General features: G+C 41.0%; 1 protein-coding gene across 10 annotated transcripts in view; it reads right to left on the reverse strand.

Moving 5' to 3' along the window:
• Positions 1-27,635, reverse strand: part of Cadps (calcium dependent secretion activator) — a 445,968-nt gene that overhangs the window by 40,150 nt on the left and 378,183 nt on the right. For all 10 annotated transcript variants that reach the window (XM_042679880.1, XM_042679874.1, XM_042679881.1 and 7 more), the window contains 3 exons: positions 25,740-25,814; positions 24,778-24,861; positions 4,043-4,075 (listed from right to left, as the gene is read on the reverse strand). In XM_042679880.1, coding sequence (XP_042535814.1) covers positions 4,043-4,075; positions 24,778-24,861; positions 25,740-25,814 — 192 coding nt within the window. The remainder of the gene's footprint in view (positions 1-4,042; positions 4,076-24,777; positions 24,862-25,739; positions 25,815-27,635) is intronic.

Below are 27,635 nucleotides of genomic sequence, written 5' to 3' on the forward strand. Positions count from 1 at the left end.
TAGTTGGCCCCTGGGATGCTAGTAACATTTCTTAACACCTGCTGAAACAATGACAAGGTATTAATTTGAAAAACAATGAGGACAACCCAAAGCCACAGTAGTCAAGTGTTACACTTTCAAGCAATTTTCAGCAAATGGATTGAGCAGGGTCTATGATGGTCCTATAATTGTTGCAGTTTTATGATACGGAAACAATAGCAGTTCTCCAATAAAATGTAAATGTGAGCTATCCTCTCTAAACTGGCACCTTGCTCCTCTTTCTTTGTCAAGCTCACATCAAAGGACATTCTCAGTAGCCATGGGGAGCCCTACCTGCAGGACTTTAAGGACTTTAGAAACGTATTATTGTTTCCATTTCTTCCCTGGTGATACTTGTGGCAGACATGGCCTTTTCCCGGGGCCCATGCAATCATCTCAGAGGGATGATCCAAAGCCAGATTAAGCAGAGCCATTAATAAAACATAATGTCAAAAAGAGTGATCTATAAGGATGCTGTTTTCACCATCCCTTTCTCACTACCAATGCTGTATTCCAATGGGCGTTACATTTAAGGTTTGAGAACTTTGATTTAAAAAAATCAGTTTGGGCCTGGTGCTGGTGGCTCATGCCTGTATTCCTACCTACTCAAGAGGCTGAGATCTGACAGATAAATCCAAGAGATACTTGCTTCTAGTCAAACAGTAAAATGCTAAAAGTAGAGGTGTGCCGCAAATAGTAGAGTACCAGAGCTGAGCAGAAAAAAAGGGTGATGAGGCCCAACTTCAAGCCCCAGTACTGGCTTACGCACATACACATACACACACACACAAATATACACAGTCAGTCTGGCTTATCTCTTCCAGGTAGAGAAGTTCTCTTTTGGTGAATTTCTCCCCAAATCACCAATAGCTGACATTGTGTTTCTATTCATTTGGCTTTTGCCTGTCTTCTCTTACTATAACAAAGTCTACGAATACAGGAGCTTGAACATGGTTTATTTTGTATTGCATCCCTCACACAGATCGGTGCCTGGCTTAATAAATATTTGCGGAGTGAACAAATCTATAAATGAATGAGCAAGACCCCTGTTTCTCCTTTTCTTTTTTTAAAGCTCTGTAGTCCTCTGCATGATTACTAGATTATTCTCTTTTTATTTTACCCCCTCTCTCACCCCTGCCTCACAGGGGGTGAGGAATCTTTTTTTCCTGCCAAGGGCCAGCTATATATTTGTAATATCATTTTGGGACCATACAAAATTATCAATGCAGGCAGACAGGCCTGAGGTAGCCAGCAAGAAGCCTATGTGTCTCAGCTGTCCTATGCCAAATGATTGTGTGGGTCTTATACAGCCTGGAGATTCGCCACCCCTGCCCCACACACTGGAGCTGTGTAAATCATTTAGAGTTTTCTGGGTCTTCCTTATGTCACCTGTAAAATGGCATTAATAACAGTTCCCCAACTTACCTTTTGGAATGATGATCACCAGCTAAAATAATATACATGGATAAATTGCAATACAAAAACCTATGATTTTTTCCCCCCTTATGCAATATTCAATCTTATTTGTATTCAGAATGTACTTTGGAGTCAAGAAGAAAATAGGGGCATCATTGGAGCCAATATCAAGATGAAGACAATAAGGCCTTGGTTGGGACACTTTTTTTTAGTACTTCCTTGGCTCTTTCACTTCTATTCTGCTGCCTTTAAGCTACCAAATCTCCACAAGTTTGGTTTCTATCCTTTTGATGGACCAGCAATTCATCCCAAGAATGTGGTGGAATGCGGTGTTGGAGGGGCCCTCTCACTTTTCTTCTGGCTCCCTGATGAAGGGTGCCAGACTGGTATATTACTTACACATACTCACCAACTCATGGGGCACTGGACTACTGGGGCCAGTGAGGGGCAGCTGCCATTTCCCCCCATTAAACAAGGTACTGCCTATAGTTGTTTCTTTCTTTTCTCACTCAAAAATGGTTAAAATAAGGAGTGTTGACAAATAACCTTGAACCAACAGTCAGTTTCATTAGTTAAATTAGGCTTTCTACCACCTTAGTGTCAACATGTAGGTGAAGGTTTTGAACTATTGTGCAGACAGACTGGTAGAATAGGACATAGATTTTAGAAAACACTGAAACAATTATATATAAAGGTAACAGACTTCACTCCACCATATGCTGAAGACATAATTTATGACCAAGTTTAATAAAATAGGGCGTTTTGTTGTTATTTCGTTCCAACCAGATACTTCTGACATTGTATCCTGGTGGGTGCTGCACTTATGTGTAATGTAGCATCACTACTTCATGACTGAATGGCTATAGCTCAAGGTACTTACATATTGACATAAAGTCCATTTTATTCCATCTTTACAGTGAATTTGAACCTGGCCTACAGGCATTACGAGGCTGAACCCTAAGAAATCACTGATTACTAGAGCAATCAATTCCTCCAAAATGCCACTCTTGCAGCCTGATGCTATAATACAGACAATAGGTCAAATTTCTCCAGGAATTTGGGTCTTGTCTGTAGGTCACTTTCCCAGGTCTCACTATGGAGATCTTCTCTACATTGAGGCCTTCAGGAAACAGCCTGACACATAGATCTTTGTGCTGGACACCCAGAATTTCCATTTCTGTCACTATTGAAGCCTTGTTTTGCCTTATGCCCTGGGTATTATCTTACCTGGGTATCTCTAGCACCTAGTCTTCTCTGAGAAAATTCTAGTAAGTGCCAGATATGGCACTGCATGCTGTACATGTATAGTGGCATTTAATGTGCATAGCAAACCCAGGAGCAGGCGTCATTATCTCCATTTTAAAGATGGAGAAACAGGGCCAGAGACTCCCTGTAATGTGAAAGTTCATACTTTGGGCCTTGAGCAAGTAAATTGCTTTATTTCCCCTACCCCTTGCTGTTGTTCTGTGAGCCTTTTCTATTCTCCATCTTCCTGTTACATGAAGGAGTCTGAGGTCCCTTGATGAGACACATTATATAAATTCAAAGCATAATTATTGATTGTACATTCTTTCATTAAACAAACAAAATGTATGCTAATGCTACATTCACTCCAATTTTCCATTTTATCTTCCTTTGAGAAATAAGCCAATAAACCATTACACACTTAGCTTCCTAGGGAAATGAATTTAAATGTTAATATAAATCCTTCTAGAAAAAAAACAAATTTTCACAAATAAGTATTTGAACAAGGAAGGTACTTAACCACGTTCAGAATGAGAACCGTTCAGCACAAGACCCTTGGTGGCTATTGAGATAAGCTCCCTAAATTTAATATTTTATAATAGACTCATACCTCTTTTGTTAGAAATGGAGAAACAGAAATCATTTTCTTTCCTCCTTTATTGGACTATATTTAAATCTCTCCAATTTTATTTTGCTAATAGGCAGGGCAAAGCCTGCCTATAAATGTCTCCCAATTTATCACAGGTAATCCCACACTTTAGCATTCATGTGTAGTACTTAACCTCAATTTAAATGTAAATTTTGGGCAACTACAAGTGCTTTATCTGTGAACTTTGAGGACTCTTTTCATTAATGAGGCCTGCACTAATTATAAACAATTTTACAGGGTTTCCTTAAAACAATAGTTGAATTGACCCCCAAATGAACAAATTCACAATGTATTTGTTTTGTTTTGCCTTTTTTTTTTTAAATACTGGCACCCTTGTGCAGATTTCTAGCTCAGGGCTGAGGTCCCAAAGTGTGGCAGAAGGAGCAGCTGTGTTACAGCAAGAAGAACCAGAGAACCAATGCAAAGGGGAAGACCATAAGGTTTACCCTCACACTGGACCTTTCTTCCCAAAGGAAGAAAACCACACCTTCTCCCTGTCTGAGAAACATCCTACTACCAAGTAGTCTTGGCTTTTCGCTTTCTGATGATCCAAATTAGGACTGTACAGTTTAGCAGGCAACATAAGAAAACAGAGCCATCAAAACCCTTATGAAAGGAAAACACACACGTAATTCTCTCTCTCTCTCTCTCTCTCTTTCTCACACACACACACACACACACACACACAGAGAAAAGCAGTTTGCAAATACTCACAGGTACATCCACATACTTGGAAGCAGCCTTCACCTGAGGAGGAAAGAAGATTTATGTTTTAATTGTTCACAGTTCGATGCTATATCTCCAAGAGAGTTGAGAACAATATGCTGGCACAGGAAGCTGACCAGGAATATGAAAAGGTACTAAAACAACCCCAAAAAACTGCTTGCTAGTTTTTTCATAGCCACCTCTTGGGGCTGAAGGAGCTCAATGTTATGGATTTAGATTCAGTATTCAGTGTGGGAGCTTTGTGTTTTCCCCTTTCCTTTAAAAGAAGACAAAGAGAAGTGTATTCCATAAACTGATTTCTTTGAATGGTAACTCTCTTGGTACGACTACCTAAAGATAATAATAATAAAAAAAAGATGAAGTAACTCTACCTACACACAAACTGATTAGGGGAAGGCTCACCACTGCAGAGAAGCAGGTAAAGAGCAGGCACTTCTCAAACCTGGGCCTTTGTGTGACTGCCAAGTTGTCTTCACTGAGTGCCTCAATCCTGTTTCTGTTAATTCAGAGTTCCAAGAGGTAGGGAGTATGATGGGTGGGCCTCCTCAAACCAGGGAGACAGGATGTATGGCAGTTCCAGTCCCTAACCTGCTCTTATGCCTCCTGGTTTTAGGTGTTACCCAGATAAGGAGAACAGAAAGTAGGACTGAAGTTCCTTTTCACTTTAAGGAGAGGACAGAGGACAGATGATAGAATATATCATTGGAATCTAGAGACTTAGGTTCAATTCAGACCTTCCACTTAAAGACGGGGTGGCCTTGGGCCGTATATTTTACCTCTCTGAGCCTCACTTCTCATACCTTCTAAATGGAGATATCAACAGTGCTTGCTTCCACAGAATGATAGAAGGGTTGTAGTAGGCCTGGAACCAATGGTAGCTAAGCATTTATAAACAAACCTGGGTGAGATCTGAATGCTGTCGGAAGCCAAGAGCATCTGTTTCAGAGGAATAAAACCTATTGCTTCCTGTTCTAGGTGTTCTAGGTGTTAACATTGTCACTCACAACACATATGTTACTCTAGGCACAGGTGACACTCTGGGTCAGAGCAGGGTTTGCCTAGAAACCACAAATCCCGCCATGCTCAGAGAGTAGTTACGATGTCTGTTCATGTTTCAGGTCGGCTTCCCTTTTCTTTTTTTCCCCTCATTTGGCGGAGATCAATGTTAGTCATCACAGCCTCCACCCAAAAATGTCTCCCAGAAAAGCACTGAGGAGGGCGAGTCTCTCTATTGCTCTTTTCCCAATGTTATTTTCCAAAATATCAACTCCCAAGTGACAGAGCAATAAACTAGGAGGGGGAGTGGAAAAGGCCTCAGAGTTTAGAGTAAAAAGTTCTATGACTGCTTGAACCAGTTTTACTTGGAGCAACCATGTCAAGTTCCTAGAAGAGTTCCAGAACAGGGTAGCAAAAACTGTGCACTTCGTAGCCCGATCACATGAGCAAACATATATGAAAATGTTTGGTAAACTTTAAAAAGAGGAATGTACATTCATTACATTTATAGAGAAGTACTATGCTCTTTATTCTTGAATCATTATTTGCACCAAGAGGATTCCTACTTGCCTGTTACAGATTATATGAACCTGCTACCTTTTCCCTTTGTGTATCACAAATTCCAATTGAAACTGGATACTTCTCTTTTTTTTGTGCAATGTCTGCCTCTCACAAAATGTCATGAGAGCAAAGATGAGATCAACCTTGCTAGTGGCTGTTTCCTCAGTGAGTCATCAACTGATACCTGATTTTAGACAGGGAACTGAAGGGGGGAAAAATCTGTGGTCAGAAGGAAAGAGAGAAACCTTGTGACCAGATCTGGCTTCAGGATACTTGGGAAATAAGCAGAGGAAAGACCAGATTGAGAAGACACTACACCCTGAAAGCCAGTATGGTTATACATGCAGTTGATGGTCCGCAAAGGTTGCTGGCAGAAGAAAACCACTCTGGGCGCATAAAGGAATTTGAAGAAGACTTTTTAGATCCTACCCAATGATAATTTCTTCTAAATGTCTCCAATCCATTGTCATTCCAAAATTTAGTTCAGGCAAAAAACAAAACAACACGTGAATTGCCTTTTCACTGAAGTCTCAATCTATACCAATTAGATGATCTTTTTCACTTGGCAAAATACTTTCATGATCAGAATCTTCTATAAGCCAGTATGTGATATGGGGCTATCAATCACATCCATTGACTAAACTCCATAGGACTTTTTGTTCGCATTCTCTGTCTGAAGGCAGAGAAGCCAGGGATCACGTGGTTTTTTGAGCCCTTGGAACACCCAATCTTCTCAACGGTTTTGGAAAAGCATGAGGCATTCCAGTATCACTGGTCAGAGCAGTGAAAAGAGCTAATCTCAGCTAGAAATCTCCTCCTCTGCTCAGTAAAGTTGATGCTTGGCAGTTGGTAGGAGTTTTGCTACAGCTGAAATGATCAACCTTTAAACACGCCTACTCTCCATTTACCACTAACATGTAGTTCCAATACAGAGTGACACCAGTCAAATTCTATTCCTTACAAGGCTGTTTGGGAAGATGAGGAAAGCTGTGGTATGAATGAAAACCATACACTCTCCTACCCACCCAAGCCCTCAATTTCTGAGGCTCTTTTATCTCCAAAGTGCTGATTTGCACTTGTTGATCTTTCTCCCCACCCATTAAAACTGGAACAAAATAGCTCAGGCTAAATTGTGGTCTGATTATTATTTAGAAGCAGGACCCCCCCCCTCTGGTTCTGGCCCTTGAACTTTAGGAAGGATGTGGATGATGAGTATAAAGAGGGATTTGGAAGTGTATTCTAGAAAGTGAGAGTATCTTGCCTGGCAGTGATTGCTAATGGAAAGAACATAATCCTGTGGTTCATACAGGAACCTCAAAGTAGAATTGAATGCTTATGTTTTTCCACAGCACTGAATCAGGATCAATGAATAAAGTAACAGGGCCTAGAAAAGGCAAATTACCAAAAGTATATGTGTATCATTTTTCCCTCTTCTTTTCCTCTTTCCTCTCTCTTCCTCTTCCCATTTCTCCTTCTCCTATTCCCTCTCCCCTTTGTGCCTACTTGACTTGCTTGCTAGGCTGGCACTCTACCATTTGAGCCATACTTTTAGCTCTGATATTTGCTCGTTATTTTGGGGATAGAATCTAGTGAATTCTTCTGCTTGGCTGACCTCAAACCACAATCTTCCAGATCTCCTTTTGAGTAGCTTAGATTATCGGCATGAGCCACAAGAATATAGCTTTCTTTTCAGAATATAGCTTTCTTTTCTAACTTAAAAAGAAAGTTTCCCTCGTGAGTGGCTAAAAGTATAGGTTGAGGACTAGCTAGATGAGAAGTCTGGTACTTCCATTTCCTAGCTTGGTAACTTTGAATACGTTAAGTTCTCTGAACATTCTCTGTAATGGGCAGTAATAATGGTACTCAAAAGGAAACTGGGAGAACAAAATGCAGAAATGCAACCAACCACACAACAATGCTAAGTAGTACTAAATTGAGCTCTTCTTCTAGTGACTACTAGAAACACTGGTTTAATAGAACAGATACAGCATATACTACTGTTCCTCTTGGTGCTGACAGCTTCACTGTACAATAGTCCACAGCAATTTCTTGCTATAAAAAGGAAGCTGGAATCTCCCCAGGAAACGCTTAGGCATCTAAGCCAATTCCCAGGTTGGATCTTTTCCTGCCATTTCTGTGACCACTCACTGTTACAACATGGAGGCCCCAGGCAGAGACCTGCTCCCCTCCTGCAGGACAGCTGAGCAGGGGCATGGCGAGAAGACACTTCCCATACCCTGCCTCAACTCTGTTCAGTACTACCATCTACCTTTTTCTAAGCCCAAGTCAAATGCCAGGACACAAGAGACAAAGGTGAGGGGCTGTGCCTCAGACACCTGGTCTACCTGCTCTCCAACAACTGTGTATTTAGCCAGGCTTCATTTCCCGGGAGTCACAGCTTTCTGATCTGCCTCTCTACTGGGACACAGAATAAACTCCTTCTCTACCACATTCCTTAGACCTCAATCCCTGATGCCCCAGACATTGCCAGTTCTGGGAATGAAGATAGAAAAGAAAACAAACCAAGGGAAGCTAGAGAAGGCCATGGATGAAGTCAGAATAATGAGCATCAGTGAGCAACTTGTTCATATTTTCACAGGCCTGAAACAAAGGGTACTTTACAACACACAAGGAATGCAAATATGACACATTATAGTAAACCACAGACATCTCCTGAAGGAAGTCCTACTAGTATTCTCACTTTACGTTTGAAGAAACTGAGACCAAGAAATTCCCAACTCTGACTCTGCTTATTTTTCAGTTTAAAATATCTACTCACTGACTTTTGTTTTTGGTAGTTACTGAGATTTGAACTCAGGACCTTGCCCTTGCTAGGCAAGTGGTTTACCATTTGAGCCATGCCTGTAGGCTTCCCAATACTTTCACTAACTGTTCATTTTGTGTGTGTGTGTGTGTGTGTGTGTGTGTGTGTCTGTGTGTGTGTGTGTGTGTGTGTGTGTACAACCCAAACTGGCTTTTCCAGGAAAAAAAAAGTATGAGAGAGTTGAATGATTTCTGACACTGACTCAGTCAGCACAAAAGGCCCAAAACTGTTTCTCTGGCCTGAATGTCTCAGCTAATTACCTCGACCCTCCACCTGACTTAGCGTGTGTAGACAGGCTTAATGGTTTCTCTATTGAGCTCTTCCATTATTTTTCAGGTGCCCAAGGTAATCTTTTCATTGAACATTCACCATTCTGGGATTTTTCACAATGCTGATGACTAAGGGATTTTCTTCTTCCTGGTCCTAATAAGGGGACCTGAGTTAATCATTGTGTGGCTTTGATAGGGAGCTCGGCAGGGGCTTAAACCACTTCTCCTGCTTCATTAGGGGAAAAAGCAACCCAGGTGCAGACCACGAGGACCTCAGGGCTTGATACTATTAAATCAATGCACAGACAAAAAAAAAGTGGATTAGGTCCTTTTTTTGCAAACAGAAATCTGGTGGGTGAGACTCAAAGGTGGAAGAAAAAAGAAGTCGGAGCAGATATCACTGCATTAGTGACTGCTAGGCTTTCCTTTCCCCCCACGGTCTCTTAAAAAAAATATCATGGAAATGATTTATTCTCTGCACGAGCTGACTCTGCCCCTGCTTGTCTCTGCAAGAGCTCTGCCTTGATTTCTAGCCTTTGCTTAGAAATGACAGACCACAAACCATTCCAGGGGGTTAGCAATATTTTCCTTCAAGGTTTGACCTTGAAAATTCCTGCCACAATACTAACGTTGCACTTTTCCTTCTTTTTTTTTTTTCTCCACCCTTTACTTTCCTATTCCAGGCAATCTTAGAGATGTGGATTTTTTAAGAGTCAAGGCAGTTCAGTATATGAATCTTGGTAGCACTACTATCTTAGATAAAGATGATAATAACAAGAGCTAACTTTATCTCAAATTCATTCCTCTTTCATCTACCACCCTCCATATATCCAGAATATAGGATCTGTGAGGAATATAGATTCCTACAGGAATCTATTAGGAATTTCTCTCTCCTGAGAGTTTACTCTGCTAGGTATGGTGTGAGAAAAATTTGGTGACTGAAGATTACTGAGTAAAGAGCACGATACTCTTTATGCAGCAGAAGTTTCTAGAACACTTTTTGTTTTGTTTTGTTTATAGTGATGCTGGGGTTTGAACTCAGGGCTTCATGCTTGCTAGACAGGCACTCATATAGCAGTTGTGTATATTATTAGCAAAAAGGATGGATTTCTTACTTGTTCATTGTATGCAGGCTACTGTGCTATGCATCTTACCTGTATTAATTTGCTTAGTGCATGCAAAGAGTTAACAGAGTTAATGCAGTTAAAAAAACCTTTGCCTAGGACTTGGCCTATTGTATGTGTTTTGATTGTCTATTATTTTTGTGCTCCATCTCCAAAGAGGCCGATGTGATTGATTGGGTTTCTAGGCTCAGTGGGGCTATGTGTATGGGTGGGGCTGTCACACATCTCATGGTTAGAATACTTCAGGTGAGCAACGTGGACAGCAGATGGCACATGCATGCTTTTTGTCAGCTTCCCATGTCATCTGACTGACAAACCAGGGCTGACAAATAATGTTATAAATAGCTAGATGGTTCTTGGAATTCAAATTAGTGTCCACACCTGAAGGGGTGAAGCTGGAGTGTTAAAAACAGGTCTGGTTACAAAGAGTATTGACTAGCTCTATGACTTTGGCAAAGAAATGATTACATTTTCTACAGTTTCCGTAGCTTCATCTTCAAAATGATGATACACAGTGCCTATCTCCCTTGGAAAATTCTTGTGAAACAGGTTGGCATCACATAAAGTGCTCAGGGCAGTGCATGGTACACAATAAGAGCTCTGTATGCTTGGGCTAATATTATTCCTAGGGTGTAATTTACTCATGGTTAGTTGGGAGTTGATGGCCAAGTAGGTTCCTGTTATTTTAAGGAGTACAACAAGGGTGGACAAATATGTCTCATGGACCAAATCCATCCTTTTGTGCCTATTTTTCTATGGCCTTTGAGCTGATTGTTTTTAATATTTTAAGTAGGCAAAAGCAAATAAAAATAATAATATTTGGATTAGCACGTGACATAAGCGGGAGACAGTAGGGTATGGGGAAAAAATTAAAAAAATATGAATTTCTAATCTGGTTTTGACAATTAAGTACTTGGCTGGTTTTGGCTTGCTGCCTACTCCTTGGTCTCATTTCCTTATCTATTATATTGAGGCCCAAGATAATTGTTTTTTTTTTCCTTCAATGTCTTCCAGATTTAAAAAAATGTGATTCTTGGGATAGGAGGCAGGTTGTAAGAAGAAAGTGAGAAAGGAAATATTCCTCACACCTTGAAAAGGATATAAATACTTGAGTAAAACAAAACACTATTAATATTTTAGCACTAATAAAAGCCATGCAAATAAGTCTTCAGAAAAGACTATAGTAACAAGGAAAGAAAAAATTAGAGATGAAGACTATTCATAAAGGTAACAGACAATGAAGCATGGCAAAGAGACTTGGCAAAGACATAAAGGGATTACAAATAAGCAGTGTGCGCCCAGCATTTTCCCTGTGCCAGGCACTGTTTTAGGTGTTTCTCATGAGTCAACTCATTTACTATTTACCAGCAATCCTTGAAGGCACGTGTTCATCTGTTCCTCTTCCTAGTATGGTGGGGGTGGGGGAAGGAGGTTGGGCTGGGGAGAGGAATTGATGAAGATGATGCAGGTAAACATACGTCACACATGGGCATCATACATATTTGCTGTCCTTCTATCCAAGTACTAACCAGGTCTAGGCCCACTTAGCCTCTGAGAACATGCAAGATCAGGAGATGGTGTGTTCAGGGGGATATGGCTATAGACACATGCTAGCTGCTCTCCCATGGCTGGTGGAATTACTAGGTAGAAGGAATATCCTTTCTACTACTGGATGTCAACCCCCTTTGTCCTTTCCTTGGGGTCCCTACATTTGCCTGTATCCTTTTAAATTTTTTAATTGTTATTATAAAGGGATGTACAGAGTGGTTACAGTTATATAAATCAGGTAAAGAGTGCTTTTTTGGGGGAAAATTTCACCCAAGTCTCCTTCTTAAGCCTCCAATTTCCACGCTGTCTCTTTATGGCAGCAGAAGAAGGAGAAAATATAACACTGGCTTTCACATGGTCCCTGTAATGAGCAAGGCTCAGCCATATCTGTGAGCAACAGCAGGTTGGATATATCTGGAAGAGTTCACTGTATTTCTAAATGGGTTTAGAGACAGTCCAGGGAGGCAGGTAAGAACATGGATTCAAGCTGGGTGCACAGGGTGAAGTTCTAGATCTAACCACTTATAGAGAGGTTACTTAACATCCCAATGTGTCATACGCAAGCTGGAGACAAAGTTGTTATTTACTGAGTTCAGTTAGTTGTTGAGTTATTAACAGTGGGAACTGTGCATCAGCTATTAATATGATTTTTCCTGGGAAAACAGGTTTCTCTGCTTAATTGAACTTGCATATTAAGATTAGTCTGGACCTTCACTATTTAACAGCTATATTTAAATTTAAATGAAACAGAAAGTACAATTGAGAATTCAACTTTTGGTGCCCCCAGCAACATTTCAAGAACTTGAAAGCCCAAGTGGACAGTGCCTACTGTTTTGGCTACTTTAGATACAGTATATTTTCATAATTGAAGAGTTTTATGGTTAGTGACAGTCTAGATTGAGTAGACATTTGTATTTGTAGTTACTGTATGTATAAATAAGAGTGGAGAAGTATGTCATTCAATTGCATGTCAGAATATGGAATTAACTAGAGGAGGAAGCAGGTGAGGTAAAAGGTATGAAATGTCAAAATCTCATTTTGTGGATGACATAAGAAATGGATGTTGATGGGTATAATTTGAAAGTTATAAAGGTAAATAGAGGAGCAATAACACTGATACAATTAATAGGAGAAGGGGAGGTTGGTAAAGGGACAAAAGTTGTGTCACAGTTGGAAGCAGATAACTTCTTTCTTTCTTTCTTTTTTTTGGGGGGGGAGGTCTGGTCGTGGGGCCTGAACTCTGGGCCTGGGCACTGTCCCTCAGCTCTTCAGCTCAAGGCTAGCGCTCTACCACTTGAGCCACAGCGCCACTTCCGGCTTTTTTCTTTTTGCTTATTTGGTGCTGGGGAATGGAACCCAGGGCCTCATGCATGCAAGGCAAGCACTCTACCACTGAGCCACCTTCCCAGCCCTGGAAGCAGATAATTTCTAAGACTAGTCAATCAAGCAATAGCCATATAATAACTGTACTTATGGCTCTGGAGGAAATGGATTCATCACAAAGGTCTCTTCTTATAGAAAGGATTATAGGGAGAAAAGGTGGAAGCCCAGGAACTTTCTTTTTATGAAAGCATGAGTGTTCTTGTACAATGTCCTTTTTATAGGTTATTTGCATGTATTACTTTACCGGTCATGGTTGAAAAAAGAACAAATCAAGTGATAGAATTTTCAACATTCTTTTGGAGAAAGGCTTTTTTATTATTTTGTGGGAAGAATGTCTCTATTCCCAGGGTTAATTCTTCAAAGTCTCTCTGGTAGATGGAATCTGTTTTTCTTCAAAGGCAAAAGCAAAACCTGACAACTTCACTCCGCCCCACCCCCACTAGTCTGGATGCTCTAAGTGCATCTTGGGAAGATGAATCCTAAGTGCCAACGGAGGGGCCGACTGCTTGGGCGAGACAGCATGCGCGAGTAGGCGGATGTACTGGGACTGTATGTGCGGGTGAGCAGTTGAGTAAACCTCAGTGGCTCCTGTCTGGGGTCCAACTGACAATGACAGTGAAAGCCTCTTCCAGTGCCTTCTGAATATTGGAGAAAAATACAACCCTTGAGGTATCTCTGGAACCAGAGACAGCATGATGGAGTTCTAGCACTCTGACAGCAGAGAGAATGAACCATTTTTGGTTCATCCTTGCCAAGGATCAAGGGCCTGCTGGGCCAATGGTGAAGCGTGAGGCTCCTGTAAGCACACGCATGGGTTCAGAGTTTAGCTTTGTGGGATGAAAAGAGTGCTGGAGGGGCTGGGAAGGTGGCTCAGTGGTAGAGCGCTTGCCTCACATGCATGAGGCCCAGGGTTCGATTCCTCAGCACCACATAAGCAGAAAAAGCCGGAAGTGGCGCTATGGCTCAAGTGGTAGAGCGCTTACCTTGAGCTGAAGAGCAGAGGGACAGAGCCCAGGCCCAGTCCAGGCCCCATGACCACTACCAACAACAACAACGAAAAAGAGTCCTGGAGATGCATAGTGAAGATTGTATAATACACAAATTCACAATACCACCCATCTGTATATACTTAAAAATAATGAAAATGGTACGTTTTGTTGCACATCTTATCATGGTTAAAAATGTACTTTTAATGAAATCCCAACAATAAATGCTGTTTAGAAATCCCAATAATCAGTACTGTTTTCACAGTGGTGGGTACTCTTGATACTACAAATTTTTCACGAGCAGTTTGTGGCTCAGAAAAGTGATAACTGGCTTTCAAAATTTCATTTTCACTTGGAAAAAAATAAATTAAATGTTGAAATGTTAAAAAAACCCAAACATTTCCCTAAATTGCTTACCAATGGAAAACTATGTTTTCAGATAATGGGGTCTAAAACCTTTTCAGATAATGGAGACTAGCCTGTGACACAAGCTACTTGGAAGGCCAAGATTGGGAGGATCACTGTTTGAGGACAGCCCAGGCTTCCCTTCCCCAAACCACAAAAAGTCAGCGAGATCCCTTCTCAACCAGCAAATAGCTGTGCATGGTGGTGACTGTCTGTCATCTCAGTTTTGTGGGAAGCATAAAAAAGAGGAATGTAATCCATGCTGGCCCAGGGAAAAAGTAAGATTCTATCTGAAAAACAAACAACAAAAAAAGCAAAAAAAGAGCTAAAGGTATGGCTCAGATTATAAAGTGCTTGTCCAGAAAGCACAAATCCCTGAGCTCAAACACCAATGGTGCCAAAGGAATTTTTTTTTTAAGATAATGGAAAAAAGACATGGGGGTTAAGTCTTAACTCTCACCCAATCATGGGCTGTTCCTAGTTCAGTTTTCTCTTAGTCAATATTCAATTACTTAACACCTGATATAGTCATATATGAAATAGTCATATTTACCAGTGACCAAATGCCTAATTCACACTGTTATTCAGTTCTTAAAAGAACTGGTAAGAAGCCTTTATTGTGCCGAGAGAGAAAGAGAGAGAGAGAGAGAGAGAGAGAGAGAGAGAGAGAGAGAGAGAGAGAGAGAGAGAGAGAGAAAGGGGGGGGAGATTGAGAACCCAGAAAAGTTACATTGTTTTCCCCAGGGCACATAGCTAAGAAATGGTAGAGCTGGGATTTGAACTACATGGGTCTGACCTCTGAGTCCTCTACTGTATTACACTGACACCAAGCTGGCTTCTCTGAGCCTCAGTTTCCTCATCTGTAATCATAATTATGCCCACAATTATCTTTACCAAAATATGAAGATTAGTTTACAAAAGCATGAAGGTAAAATCAGAAGACGAAGATGGAAACAGTTTGAAAAGCAAAACAAATTATAATGTTCACCTATCACAAATCCTAAGTAGATAATATCCTCATGATTATTCTGAAGTGCCATCTTCCCCACCCGCATGCCCCCTCTCCCCCAAGGCTACTGCAAAGCTTTAGGAGGGGACAGGGAAGGTGGGAGAGCACCCCGCTTTCCTATAACCATCCTTACACAAGAGCACAAAACCCCAGCTGCAGGGCTGTGGAGTGATCACAGCACAGCTTCTGTGCATGTTCATAAATATTGATTGTGATTAAACTATTATCATAATAATGAGGTAATAATGCCTCCTACAGCCCATCCTACCACACTACTCAAAGTCCCTACCTTTCATTAAATGAAGGGCTGCTGGCATAGCTTCAGAGTTGGGCAAGAGGCAGGGAAATGATCTGTATTAAGCAAAAGCATTCTGTTCCATGCACCGATTAGGAGCTGCAGCCTCATTAACGAGGAGAATTGTTCTTGTCTCCTGTTGCTTGGGGTACTGTGCTCTGAGACAGGATCCAGGAAGTGTATGTTCTCATCTCTCTTCTCCCCCGGGGCTTACTGAACAGATGCCTAATTCAAGTAGACCTGTTTTTCTTTCCAGTTTCCCTCATTCCTGTCTCCATCCTCTGTTACCAGAGAGGTTTCTTTTTTTTTTTCTTTTTTGTAAACAATGCTCAAGGACTCCTTCAAAACCCCCTTAGTGCTGCTAAGACAATGATTGTACAACTTACTCATTGCCTAGCAGAGGCTAAGCGATTTATAAGTAAGTAATCTTCATGACAGTGAGCAGGATGATTATTCACTCTATAGCAAGGGGTAACTGATCATCCTTGATGCCTTTGTCTTACTTCCTGGACTGCCTTAGCTTCAACTTGACTGTACAAATCAAGTAGGCCATCATTGCTGATGACAATCTAGCCACCATATTCAGCCTATAACTGTTAGTGGTAGTTCCTGTTTTCTTTCTGTCTTGTTTACCTTCTCATGGGTAAAGAGTAAGGAATAATGAACAAAAAGATGAGATGGGAGGCCAGGATTCTATGACTAAGCTAGCTGAACAGGCCATTTTCCTTTCTCTAGTTTCAGTTTGTATCCTGCAAAACAGGAAGGCTGAAAGTCTGTGTGACACCCCCCCCTCCCGCCCCCAAACTTCTAGCACCTATTCTAATTGCCTGACTTTCGCCATGGCCCATGTACCATCTGTGGCACAGTTTCTTAAGATATTTCTTTCAACTTGCTCACTTAAAAAGTAATTATAACAGGACTCTTATAGTATTACTAAAATGGAAAATCAATGCCACTCTGAACAAGAGAGAGTATGCATAAAAATAAATACAATCAATGTAGAGAGAATGAATTTATTAAGTTTAAATTTGAGGTAGACAGAGTTGGCTACTGAGCATGCTAACTGGAGGTGTCTCTAGTCTCTTTTATTTCTCTCTGTCTCTTTCTCTCTCTCTATCTATATCCTTTCTCTCTCTCACACATGACAAATCAAATATTTTACCAGTGTGATACACAGTACTATACTATAGGGAAACTTTCTCCTTAACATGAAGACAAAGATGAGAGAATTTGAAGGGAATAACCCTCTTACTATGCAACTGGTATTATTTTAGGGCTGAGCTTTTCTAACCTCCCACACTGTCATCAAAGATTCATAGTATGGATCTTATACTTGGGAAGTATTCAGTGGCGGATGGTGAAAAGATGCTCTCTCTTTAAAAAAAAAAAAAAAAAGAAAAGAAAGCTCTCTTTGGTAGTGTTTGCTAATTTCCATGGTGCAAATACTCCCACCACGGTCAATTTCAGGCTGCCAATGTGACATCATAAATGTGGTGACAGGAAGAGATGCCGAGAATTGGTTCTTATCAGCAGGTAGGAACTGAGCAGATGCCAACACATCACTAGAAACACTAGATCAGAAAATCTCCAAAGTTCCTTCGATGTATGTGCCCCAGATATAGTAATTGCCAGACAATAGAGATAAGAGTTGGCTTTGAAAATTAAAAAAACATCTTTCTATCTCTACAGCTTCTAGCTCAGTAATGTACATACTGAAATCCCTTAGAACATGGTGGCTGATTGTAATATTCAGTACATAGTGATGAGACAGATAATACCTAAAATTTAATATTGAGTGTTGGTCCCATTCTACATAGGTAACATTCATTTAATTCTAACCACTATGCAACATGTGTGTCTTGTTATTCTTACTTTATGAGTCACCCAACTAGGGTTAGAGGTAATCTAATCTTAGAAAGGTGTAGAACTGGACACATAAGAACCCTCAGGCATACAGGCATGAACCTGACTCAAACCAAAGTATGCTCGGAGAACGGGATATCCTTATAGTGCTGGGGATGGAATTCAGAGCCTCATACATGCTAGACAAGTGCTTTACCACTGAGCTATACAGCCCCAGCCCTCGCCAACAGTTTAACAAAGTAGAAACTACATGTGTATGATAACATGCTAAAAATATACTAAATGCAATGGGACATAACTTTGATGAATCAAAAGTCTGAATATAAGAACCTGCTGAAAAGTCCATGGGACAATATTGGTTATTTCTAGTTCTGGGGCGTAATCTTAGTGGTTTATTGGAGAAATGAGAGCTATGTTGAGATTATTTGAGAAAAGGCTTGATTAAAAGCCTATTGAGTAAATTGAGGTTTACAAGGGCTATTTACAGAACATCTACCGTGAGGTCAGGTATCTCCACTGCTTGCCATTGTTGCTTGCTCTATGTAACTGATTCTCTGAAGTAGCCACTGTATCTTTATCTGACAGATGAGAAAACCGAGGCTCAGAAGTAATCAGGAGCCTGTCTGGGCTTCACTAGCACAACTGTAACTTTTTGGTAATGAGCTTCCCATTGCCTGTGGTTTGGAAGTGCACTTTTCATTTCATAACAAATCATTTCTTGTTTGAAGCTAAGTACATATTCAATATGTATTTCTTTCTTGGCTGGCATTTCTGTGACCTGGTAGTTCAGCACCTCATAGCCTGAATAAGACTGTTTGCTTTGAAAGTTATTCTGTCATCTACAGAGTATTAAGGGAAATGGTTAACGTGGGATGGTTATTGGTTTTTTTTTTTTTCCTGTAAGGCTTCCTCGGGGTCGCTATAGACAGCAGGTGTGTTAATTGTCAAGAATATTTTGAAGGCAGCAACTAGAAATGAGGATGTCCTACTAGGTGATAAAACGATCTGTCATGGACCCCAAAGTCAATGTCAAATTCTAAAACATTAGGCAGTGGTGGAGCGGCTGATGAAATAGAGTAGAAGATGTGACAGGCTCATGCTTCAGGACTCTCCACTTCTTTAGGGCACAGTGTTTTGTCCACTATGAAGAAAACACATCTGAAGAATCAAATAATAGCTTCTTTTCTTTTCCCCTTTCCTTTCCTTATCTCCTCCTACTTTCTTTCTTTCAACAGCAATGAGGACTGAACTCAAAGGCTGGCAAGAATTCTATCACTTCACCCATACTCCTTGCCCTCTTTTATTTGTATTTTGTTTCTGGAAATAGAATCTCACTAATTTTGCCTGGTTGCCCACAAACATGACATTTGCCTGCCTCTGCCTCTGAAATAGCTGCCATTACAGGGGCATGTCCCAGGCCTGGCTAATAATGGCTCTTTATGCTACTTTCCAAGGGTGGCTCTTAACATCAGCATCAGAAAACCACAAACCCAGGCACTGGCTTGTTTTGCAGAGCTGGTCTCTGACTTCCTTTAGCTTCTCCTGCTGAATGAATTTTAGTGAAATCATTGCTCTCAACCCTTGAATTCCATATCATGAGAAGAGGCCCATCTACGATCCCTGTCATATCCCTTGGGCTCTGCTCTTCCCCACATCCACAGGGACTTGTGGCTGCCAGAATATCCAAGGCCCTCCCTTTATCCTCCGAGCCTTCCTACGTAGGAACATTCTGTGTTCTCTTCTTTGTCAGGCTAAATTCTACTTTTGGTTCAGGTTTACATATCATTGAACTGGCCACTTACCCCCCCTCTCTTTCTGAATAATAATAATGCCTTAGGAACATATTTCTGTCATGCAAATGTACAATAAGGGGCATTTTCTCCTTTATTTGTTGTTAAGTCCCCATTATACTTAGCATATGTCAAGTACTCAGTAAATACATTGAATGAAGGACTAACATAAAACTGAAGACTATCTGGAATGCAAATGGAAATGGAAATTTTGAATTTCGTGCTTCCAGTGTCATTGCAAAACTCGCTATTTATAAAATAATTTTATCCATCAGATGTGAAAAATAGATAACTCTCCCTCAGGATTGATATCAGTTAGTGAAGGATCCATGGAAGAGCCACTAATTGACTTCATTGGTGGGTTTCTGGGCCTCTATTGGGAAGAAAATTCTGGTCATCATGAAGTAATAAATTTAGAGTGAAGTCATAATGAAGTACTTAGTGAAGTACTTGGTGAAGTACTCCATGTCCCCTTATCTGTAAGATGGGAATAAGAACTGAACTTAATACATAAAGTGGTTGAGCATGCATGCAGATTACTTAGCACAGTTTTCAACATCAGCTATTACCAACAGGCTAGGTGCCAACATTGTAATGTGATTCCAGCCACTGATTTGAGTCACATGGATTCTGCAGCTGATAATTTGAAGCTGTTACCTTCTGGAGGGTGGATGAACACCTTCCCTGTGCGTACCACCCACTGACAGTCCACACACTAAAAAGCCATCTCTCCTATACTGGGTACTCCTAAAGCCAACAGGAAAACACTAACAAACTCTTACAAGTATTCACCCTGCTCTAAAATGCAAAGTACTGTGCTCATAGTAGTATATTCCTCTGATCCAGTTTTGAATGATCAAGGTGACAGACTTGTTTGCAAGGATAATATCAAGGGCTTTGCACAAAGGCAGTGGATGCTGATGCTGATGCCAATACTAGGCACTTAGCTTTTTTGCTCAAGGCTGGCACTCTACCACTTAAGTCACACCTCCATTTTGGGCTTTTTGCTTGTTAATTAGAGATAAGAGTCTGTCGGGTTTGTCTGTCCAGGCTGGTTTCAAACTGTGAGCCTTAGATCACAGCCTCAGATCCTCAGCCTTCTGAGAAGCTAGGATTATAGGCGAACTACCAACATCTGGTTGGAGGCTTCTGCTCTACACTGACAGGCCCCCCCCCCACTTTTTGTCACAGATTCTAGGGGGAAGAAGTGTTTCAGTATTAAGCAACAAAACAATGAACACTGGCAAAGGATAACACAAATGAAACAAAATTTTGACTAGGGGAATTTGTGATCTAGAAGATTGGATATGCAGGTTTGAGCTCCTTCTCCTTTCTGGGCTCTGTTAGGACCATCTCAAATGGAGCTGTTTGACAGGAGGGTCATGGTTGAATTCTGGTGACACTGGAGGAGTTGATATAACTGTTCTGTTGATTTAGGGTGAAAGTGGTGCCCAGTCTCCTGCATTGTCATCCCTTGGTAGAGGCCCCACACCTTGAAGTTTACGAGTAGAGAAATGCTCAGGTGGGGCTAGGGGCTCAATTTTTCTGGGCTTCAATATCATCCTTTGCTCAAGAGCACTGATGGATTTAAATCAGATCCCAGAGAAAATACATTTAAAGTACTTAGCTTGGTGCCAGGCAGTCAGCAAGCACTTAAGGAATAGGAGGTATACATTTGTGATTAGTTTAGACTTCCAAATTCAGCTAACACACCTATAGTCATATCACCTTAGAGGAAATGAAAGGTCAGCATGGCAAGGATCCTGTGTTCCAGATCACCTAGCTTCAAGGTCAGGGGCAGAGCTAGACTGTCTGGTCAAGTATGTCTTTCTTGCTGTATCCCATTCTCCAGCAGAATTTTCTCGGCTGAGCTTTGCTCTTCAACACATCATATCATTCGTGGGCTTTTCACCTTTGCCCTCTCCCACAGAGTCTCCACCTCCCAAACCCACTCAGTCCCTAAACGCTGGTCTGTTACCTGCAATTCCTGCCTCATGGCTATGCCAACTGCTTTTCTCTCTGGAAGATTTTTTTCTTTGTCTTTATCCATGGCTGACTCCTACGTTCCCTCCCGGTGGCATCTCTGCCATGGGATCTTGCCTGAATAACCCAGATGACCCACTTTCCCTTGCTCTCCCATTTATGTCCTGTGCAATGCTTCCTCTAATTGATCATTGGCTTCCCTTCCCCACCCCCTACCTCCTTCACTAAAGCAGCACTGCATTTGTATTTTGCTGTGACCCAGCACCTAGCACACTAGCTGAAACCTATCTGAAGACAGATACTGCGTGAGGGAATGAGTGAATGAGTGAGTCAGGGAATGAATGCATTCAAGGGCCAGTGTATTTGGTAGCACCTGGACAAGCCTGAGGAAAGCATTAGCAATTTCTGGGAGAAGGACCTGGCGCCACTGCTTGTCCTGTTCCTTGGCCTCCAAAAAGAACAGCGCAAGGCTACCACAAGCCAGGGACCTTTCCAAACAGGCAGCCCCCACAAAAGCACATCTTGCAGGCAGAGGAAATGGGCGGATAGTTGCTAATTGCATCTTCCAACTGGGCTGATCTTTGAAAAGTTCGAGGCGCCTGCCTGCCTCCATCCATCTCAGGCTGCAACTGCTGCTGAGGGAGGGGAGCAGGGTGCGTTGGGCGCCTCTCAGGCTGGCACAAGGAAGCCACATCTCATCCTCCCTCCTCCCCCAGCTCCTCTCCAAGAGAGGAAGCAGTGCAGATGGAGATGAGAAATAAATATTCCTGCCTGCTCCGTGCCACTGCAGACGTTTTCCAAAATGTCTGGCTTGGACCATGAAATCTAGCCCACCCAGGAAAGGAAAGGAGGCGCTCAGCAGGAGAAAGAGGGGGAAAGGGTGGCATATTTGTCGATACTCGTCATCTTTCTTGGGAGGGGGGGACAGCGCACATGGCTCAGCCCCGCTGAGGTGGGGACGTGGTAAACGCACAGTAATAACTTGAAGAATGGAATCAGAAATGGGAGCGAAGTGAAGGTAAACATGCCAGACTATCTGCAATGTCTCTACACCTCTGTCCAGGGTCCTAGGATGCACAACGAGTTCTTTCATTGGTTTGTGACTCTTTTCACAATACCACCTTCCCCCCCACCCCACCCACCCTGGCAAGCTCTTGTCACCTCCACTCAACCCCTGGGAATGGTGCTTCAGGCTTCCTTCAAAGGCCTTTTGCAATTTGGGCAGGAACTCAGAATCTATGTGTGGAGATATTCCTGCCACCTCGAAGCACAGCTCGCCTGCTCTAATACTGGAATCCTGGCAGGAGATGAGAACATCGGCTGCAAATGAGAAGTGGGTGCTTTGGGCTTTGGGGTGGCCAAGTGTGTGGGAGAAGTGTCACTAAGAAGGGAAGTTACAGGCCCAGCAATAGGCACTGAAGTGTTCTGCATTACAGGGCCTTCGCTAGGCCTGCTGAGAGGCTGCAAAATGTCTCAGGAAAGGAGAGAAGAAAATGAGAATTGGAGCTTGAAAACTCTTGCATAGGACATTCTAGTCTTTGCTTCTAACCATCCTGGGAGAGGCTCTAGGGCTGATGTTCTTGATCTGGTAGCCACCAGACCTTCCTCCACTAGACCTCTTGGTAAGTCAGTCATTAAGGTAGAGCCGTGGGTAGGTCAAAAGATGGGCCAATAAAGAGCAATGGGGCCTTCTTGGTTTTTATGAGTTCAAGTCCAGTGTAGTGAAAATACTTGCTTCAAATGAACACTCAAAGCAAGTGATGTCTTCGGTAGATATCAGGGGAACATGTTTCAGAAACGATACAACATTTCATTCTGTCCTTTCTCATTATTTCTATGATTTCTCTCAGGAAGGAAACATTGTCTTTATTATTTCCCACTCATGTGAACTAAATCTTTGTGAATCTTTCCCACTCAGTTGCTCATCTGCTTTCTTGTGCCAGGCTATTGCTAGCTGAATACCATTTTCTCCAGGAAGCCATTCACGGTGGGGGAAAGCTAATAGAAGACTCAAGTTCTTGTTGCCACTCTGCCATTGCTGTGTGACTGGAGACAATGATTCCCTCTAGCTGAGCCTTTGTTTCTTTGTAAACAAATGGGGTAGACAGGCTACCTTTCAGCTGTGACATATTAGAGGTGCTTCTGGAGAATGAAATTGGATAGAATTCCTATTGTCACTATCTTCTTCTCATCCAACCATTGCCAACAAAAAAATTCAAGGGAATAAGGCTATCATTGGCTGTGGGAGGCTCAGTCCTGTTACCTGGGAAGGTCAGAGCTACATAACAGAATAACTGGAACATGGAGAGGTGATCTAGAAATGGTTTGAAGTGTCACAGCCAATGTTTCCCTTAATTTCCAGGAAGAGTATATATAGGTTAAGAAAAGGCCAAAGTAGGATATATTTGGAAAATGCTGTGTCTATGCATGCTTGACTCTTATTACATGTTACTAAGCCCAGATGCTTATTTTCTGAGGTCTACTATAAGCTAGGACTATGCTATGTTCTTTCACCCACATTTTCTCAATACATTATGGATGGTATTAGCGAGAGCACGAGGGGTAGATGACACTCCCCAGGGTCAGAGACAGTGACACCTGCTCAGGATCCCTGAGCTGGTTAATATTTGCTAATAGGATTTGAGCTCCGTTTTCAGGGATGCCAAACGTGATGTTGCGCTATAAACGATCACATGCTGGGCCTCGTCTTGGCATTCAATACCCATCTGGGAGAATCCTCAGTCAGGCTGTTTTGAAGACACACATACTGTAGGCCCCAGGTAGACTGCCTTTCTTATGGCAGTGTGGAAAGCAAACAGCTCTGAGCAGGCAGGAAGGGTGAGAGAGCTGGGTCCTGGAAGCAGCCCGTGGAGCATTCCATGTATTTATCAGAAACATACTTGCTTCTATCCACCTTTACCTTGCTTTCCTCCTTGACCATTCTGAAACAAGATCAGAACCCCTCAAAATTTGCTCTCATCTGCTGAAGAAGTTGTATGCAAATGACTCCCAAGCCCAGACAGGTATGAATCCTAGAAACCACCACGAGGGGGCTCAGCAGGCCACACACAGGCGTCCAGTCTCCAGAGACCCCCAGGGATCTGCTAGCTTTTGCTGCCTGTGGTTGTGCGTCTGTGCAAGCCCATGCAGCACTGTAGAATTCTTTGTTAAGTCTCCTGGTTTTTAAATGTGTGCAATTACTTCAATTAAGAAAATCATACAGTAAGGACCACATAAAACACACTTGCAGCTCTATCTGACCTATGGGTCTCTGTGTACAATCTCTAAAACAAATATTCCTCACTTATATATAGGGAGGGTAAGGGTGGGTCTGAGCAACTGATTTTCCTGAAGTAGTAGAGAGTAGGTGAAGGCCAGCAGCCCTCTGCATGCATATGCATAGAGGGATACGTTCCTGTGTATAAGCAATTTGTGTAAGCATAAATTCTACACATGCACATGTACATTTGTGGATGGAGTAGAAATGATGCTGGGGTAGCGTCATTATGAAATATCCTGTCTTATTGTCTTAAGAGGGTTAATATGATACCTTAATAATTGACTGCAGTAAACACACATAATCAGATTTTCCCCAAAACAAAGAGATACAATATCACTCCTCCTGTAAGCGCAACCCAAACTAAAACAGAAACCTTAACCCAGGAGGGAAAATAGCTCTTTACTTACGGTAAACGACAGAAAGGAAGAAAACAAGGTCCCTTCATCGTATCTGGATAGTTTTGCCAGGACGCCTTCCAAGATAGTTACGAACTAGTAAAACAGCAGAAAGAAAAAAATATTATCTCAAACTCATTGCTCACAATAAGGCGCAGTGTTTCCCAACCTCTCGGAAAATGAATGCTCTGTTCATTTCTGCTTTCAATTATTTAATTCCCACCTTTGGGGGGAAAAAAAGAGCCTGCCGTAACATGGAAATATTTGACTTATCCGGCTTTCTCTCATTATTATGTGATTGCAAATATAGAGTGCTCCAGAAGTGAAAAGTGACAAAATATTATTGAGTTGCATATAGCATGCGATAATATTAAATGCACTTTTCAAAATCCAAAACTGCGCAAAGCAGTTTTTTTTTTACGTTACATATTAGCACTACATTTAATCCAATCTATTTTTATTTGTATTTTATCAGTAATTTGGGGGAAACAGAAGTTTAGCACTGGCAAATATAAATGTCTTCCCATTCAACATTACTTAGTTAAAATTCTATAATTCATGAGGATGACTGAAATAGCTTTATCTGACTTTTATGTTTTATTATGACTCTCACTGCATGTAAAACTAGAGGAAAAGGGGATTTCATGATGGCACAATTCCTTGTTACCATTTAACTTTCTGTATTTAAAAATCTAAACTTTGTCAGCACTGAAAAACAAAACAAACATTTCCCATCTAACCTAGTGCAACATGCAGGGACCAAGTCTTATTAAGTTAACATATGCCACTTCATCAATTTATTTTCACACAGCTCACAATCATCAGAAAAATCATTCAGAGCTGTGGCTGGGTGATGTACAGTCTTGTTTCCCTGAGACAGAAAGTACCCAATTCAACTTTTTAACGTGTTACATTTTAATGGAAATGCAGACATAACAAAACAACATTCACAATGAAGCCTTTCTGAAAGTTACCTTTGCCACCAAGAGTGTTATCATTTCTTTAACAGTTTCTTCAATCAACTCGTCTATTTTTGAATGATACTGATGCTAAAGAACACAGAAAGACAACTATTAGCAGGTTTGGGCGGTGATGGCTCTATACCCATCAATAATTTTTAGACCACATCAACTATATATAAATAAAGCCTGGCCTGCAGACCCAGTGAATTTTCCTAGTTCTAGAAACATCTGTAAGATTTAGACTCCAGGTCTTTGATGGAGAGAGATCTAAAGCTCTTAAAATAAAAAAAGTCAGCAGACTCATTGTTCCTACCCAAGGCTTTAGATAGCTTTGATGTGTGTAGACGCACCACACCACACACACACACACACACACACACACACACACACATTTATGAGTAGCACACATGAATGGCTTCATAGCCTAGCAGTGTGTTGATCTGAATTTTGCTAGGTAAGATACCACTGTAATCTAGGAAAGGAGAAGAAAAATTATCTTGGGGAAGCTGCTAGGGATATGTGACTTATTTAGCTCAGTTCCTCCAAAAGGAATCTGACCAAGACACCAATTTTGTAAAAACTGCTCTGAATCCTTCATGTACTTTGAGTTCATTTCTCAGAGCTCACCTGTTTCTCTCTAGGTATTGACTCAGTGTCTACACAAAAGGGTCTCTTGCTGAACCCTTGTGGTAAGCCACCTGATTTTCTCCACTTAGAAATAAGCAAACCTAGGTTCAGAGCCTCTATTAAAACTGCTGCTAAGTTTTTCAATTTCTCTAACTGTGGCTGTCGATTAAATTTAAACAGTAATGTGAAAACAAACCCCCACACAAACAAAAATCTGCTGTAAATGCCAGGGAAAAGGAAAAGCAATTTCAACACAGAGTATTATATGCCAGCTCCTTGACATTTATTAGATGATTTTAAGTATCCATTTGAATTATTCTGTATTTCCTTAACAAAACAACAACAACAATAATGCAAAACATTGTTATTTGGAAGGAAAATGCACTTACCCACTCTTTAGCAAACTTTCAGAAGGATGATTAATTAGGAACAGAAAAGAAAAAAAAAAGGAACAGTGCAAATAAAAATTAGGACAAAAGGACACATGAGAAAATAAAAATTAAACAAATGATTCAAAATTATGAACACATATAGAAAGAAGCTATAGGAATGCGTGGCTCAATATTCTAATAACTGGCAAGCAAAATGTTTGAGAATGAGCCAATATTTGAGGGGCTTGTTTGTAATTGGAAGACCTGGATAAAGTCCCAGGGCAAAGATGAGAAGTAATTGCCTGTAAAAATTTAGCTTAGTTTCTTTATCTGTAAAAAAAAGAAAAGAAAAGAAAATATATACTGATACTATAACTAGAGAGGACATGAGTATGAAGAATTGATTTTAGAAAGGAAAATAACACTAAACTGGTATAGAGATTTTTAAAAGCTATATATTTTAAAATATCCAGAACAGAGGATTTTGAATGTTTCTACCACATTCACAAAAGATAAATGTTTAAGATGTGTTTTAAATATCCTGATTTGACCATTAGAAAATATACACACATCAAAACCTTATATTATATCCCGTAAGTGTATATAATAAGCATGTTCAATCAAGAAAAAGAAATTTAAATATTTTAATTTGATACGTTTTAGCATTACTATAAAAAAATCAATGTCTACGTCCTTTCCTGGCATGAAGTGCTCACATTCATAGATCTGAAGATGTCATAAGGGTCTAGAAGTGAAAACATTTCCCCAGTTGTAATTGCAATTTAGACATTATTTCTTCATCAAGTAGCTGATATGGGTTGAGAAAGATGATCTTATTTCTTAGTCACCCTCCTCCTCATATTAGTTGATTAGAGACAAAAAGCAAACAGCCTATGGTGTTTAGTTGTGA

The sequence above is a fragment of the Dipodomys spectabilis genome, unplaced genomic scaffold (assembly GCF_019054845.1).
Source record: "Dipodomys spectabilis isolate Male_0828 unplaced genomic scaffold, ASM1905484v1 ptg000054l, whole genome shotgun sequence".
Taxonomy (NCBI): domain Eukaryota; kingdom Metazoa; phylum Chordata; class Mammalia; order Rodentia; family Heteromyidae; genus Dipodomys; species Dipodomys spectabilis.